The sequence below is a fragment of the Montipora capricornis genome, chromosome 2 (genome assembly GCF_036669925.1).
Source record: "Montipora capricornis isolate CH-2021 chromosome 2, ASM3666992v2, whole genome shotgun sequence".
Taxonomy (NCBI): Eukaryota; Metazoa; Cnidaria; class Anthozoa; order Scleractinia; family Acroporidae; genus Montipora; species Montipora capricornis.
Window position 1 is genome coordinate 10,407,257 of NC_090884.1, and position 1,652 is coordinate 10,408,908.

Here is a 1,652-nt window from a genome sequence, read left to right on the forward strand (position 1 = left end):
CAGTCCCAGTCCTGGTTCAATGATTAATCCAAGCAGCAAGTCGACAGTTCTTTAGCAAGCTATCGTAAGGGCGGAGGAAAGTAACCATGTACCCATAGATGAAACCACATCATCCATTCACGCAGACGCCGTCGGTCATTCGCAACTGAACTCCGCGACAATGAAATTTTAACGTTGGGGGATATGAAAAACAGATTTAATAATCTGTTTTAGGCCAAGTGGCAAGTTACCGGTAACTGAATTCAGAAATAATGTGTTGACTTTTGTTTTTTACCTTTTTTGCCTCATTTCAACGCAGTCACCTGTATGGACAATTGTTCGATATTTTTGGACAATGGGTCACGCAACACGCTGTAACACAACATTTCGCACAAATAGAAGGTTTGGTTCACAGAGGCTTTAATTAAGTCTCTGTACCGTTTCTCGCTTTTCAACAATAGGCTGAGAGGTGAAGTCAGGAATTTACTGTCACTTCGAGCGTCTTAAGCTGTTTTACAATAATTTGTCGTTTTGAACTTGTTTACGACTTCTTGGTCGACGTTTTTTTAGGAAGATGTTTTATGTTTTTATTTATTTTATTCAAGGAACTGTTACATAATGTTAGGCGGCTTCTATTACCTTACGTTTCGCGTTTTTAAAAAAAACGTTTAAGTCAGATGATTGACCGAAGTTATACTGGAGACGAATAACTCGCCTATCACAGACGTACAGATAGACGGATCAATCGAAGACGGATATTGTGGTCCACAATTCGTTGATCTTTAGACGAATTGTTGACAAAATATCCATCTAAGACAAGTTATTCGTCTCCAGTATACATTCGGCCATTAACTGCCATTTTAGCTTTGAAATGGGAAAGAAATGTACCACGTGGTTAAGATTATTTGGGGCTTTCCAAACGGCAGGGAAATGCAATGGCACATGAATATTTCGCAATTTAGGGTGGATACGAAGTTCCGAAATCTCGGATCAACCAAGAAAATTCTGTTTCATTCTGACATCGCACTACTGTGTATCCTTTATTTATCTATAAAATTTGGCACAAAATTTGTAACCATGATGGGCTTGGAAAAGCCTGTAAGCCGAGTGTTTCTTAACTCGACGAGAAGAAACTGACTTTGCAGAAATCGTGTTAAGTCTTTATTGAGTATGTGCCAGCCTTTGCTTGGAGACAATTTCTAACCCAGGCCAAGTCTCGATCGCACTCCACGACGCTATATTGATTTTTGTACCGAAGGCTCGATATTGACCTTCGCCTTGTAAAAAATATGATGCGCGCGCTGCCTAAACGAGTTTGACCGGAGTCACTATCCCAGAAACTTGAGCTCGAAAGGGTTTTTCGTTGCTATAGTGTTTGTGAAACGATGAAAGATACCAAAGAAGGATATTTCTTAGTGGAGACAAACTATGAATATTTTTGCAACTCTATTGTTGGGTAATACTTTAAAGGGAAAGTACGGTCTGGATAAAGTTTCTCTAAATTACTAAAACTTTTCCCCAGGAATTCGAAAATAATTGCCGTTTTGTCCAGTTCCCTGTAAAAATGTGTCAAGAGCTCTTTGAAGTTGCCTCTTTCGTGACATGGAGAGCGCCATCTTGGATATGACGTGTTATGACGTGCAATAGTTCCAAGTTCCAAGTTTTGACGTGCA

At 39.6% G+C, this 1,652-nt stretch overlaps 1 protein-coding gene across 1 annotated transcript in view; it reads left to right on the plus strand.

The window, feature by feature from the left end:
* Positions 1-1,127, plus strand: part of LOC138038811 (band 4.1-like protein 4) — a 44,033-nt gene extending 42,906 nt beyond the window's left edge. The window contains exon 27 of the mRNA XM_068884867.1: positions 1-1,127. This exon is cut by the window's left edge and continues 41 nt beyond it. Within this exon, the coding sequence (XP_068740968.1) occupies positions 1-55 (55 nt within the window). The 3' untranslated portion in view covers positions 56-1,127.
* The last annotated feature ends 525 nt before the right edge of the window (positions 1,128-1,652 follow it).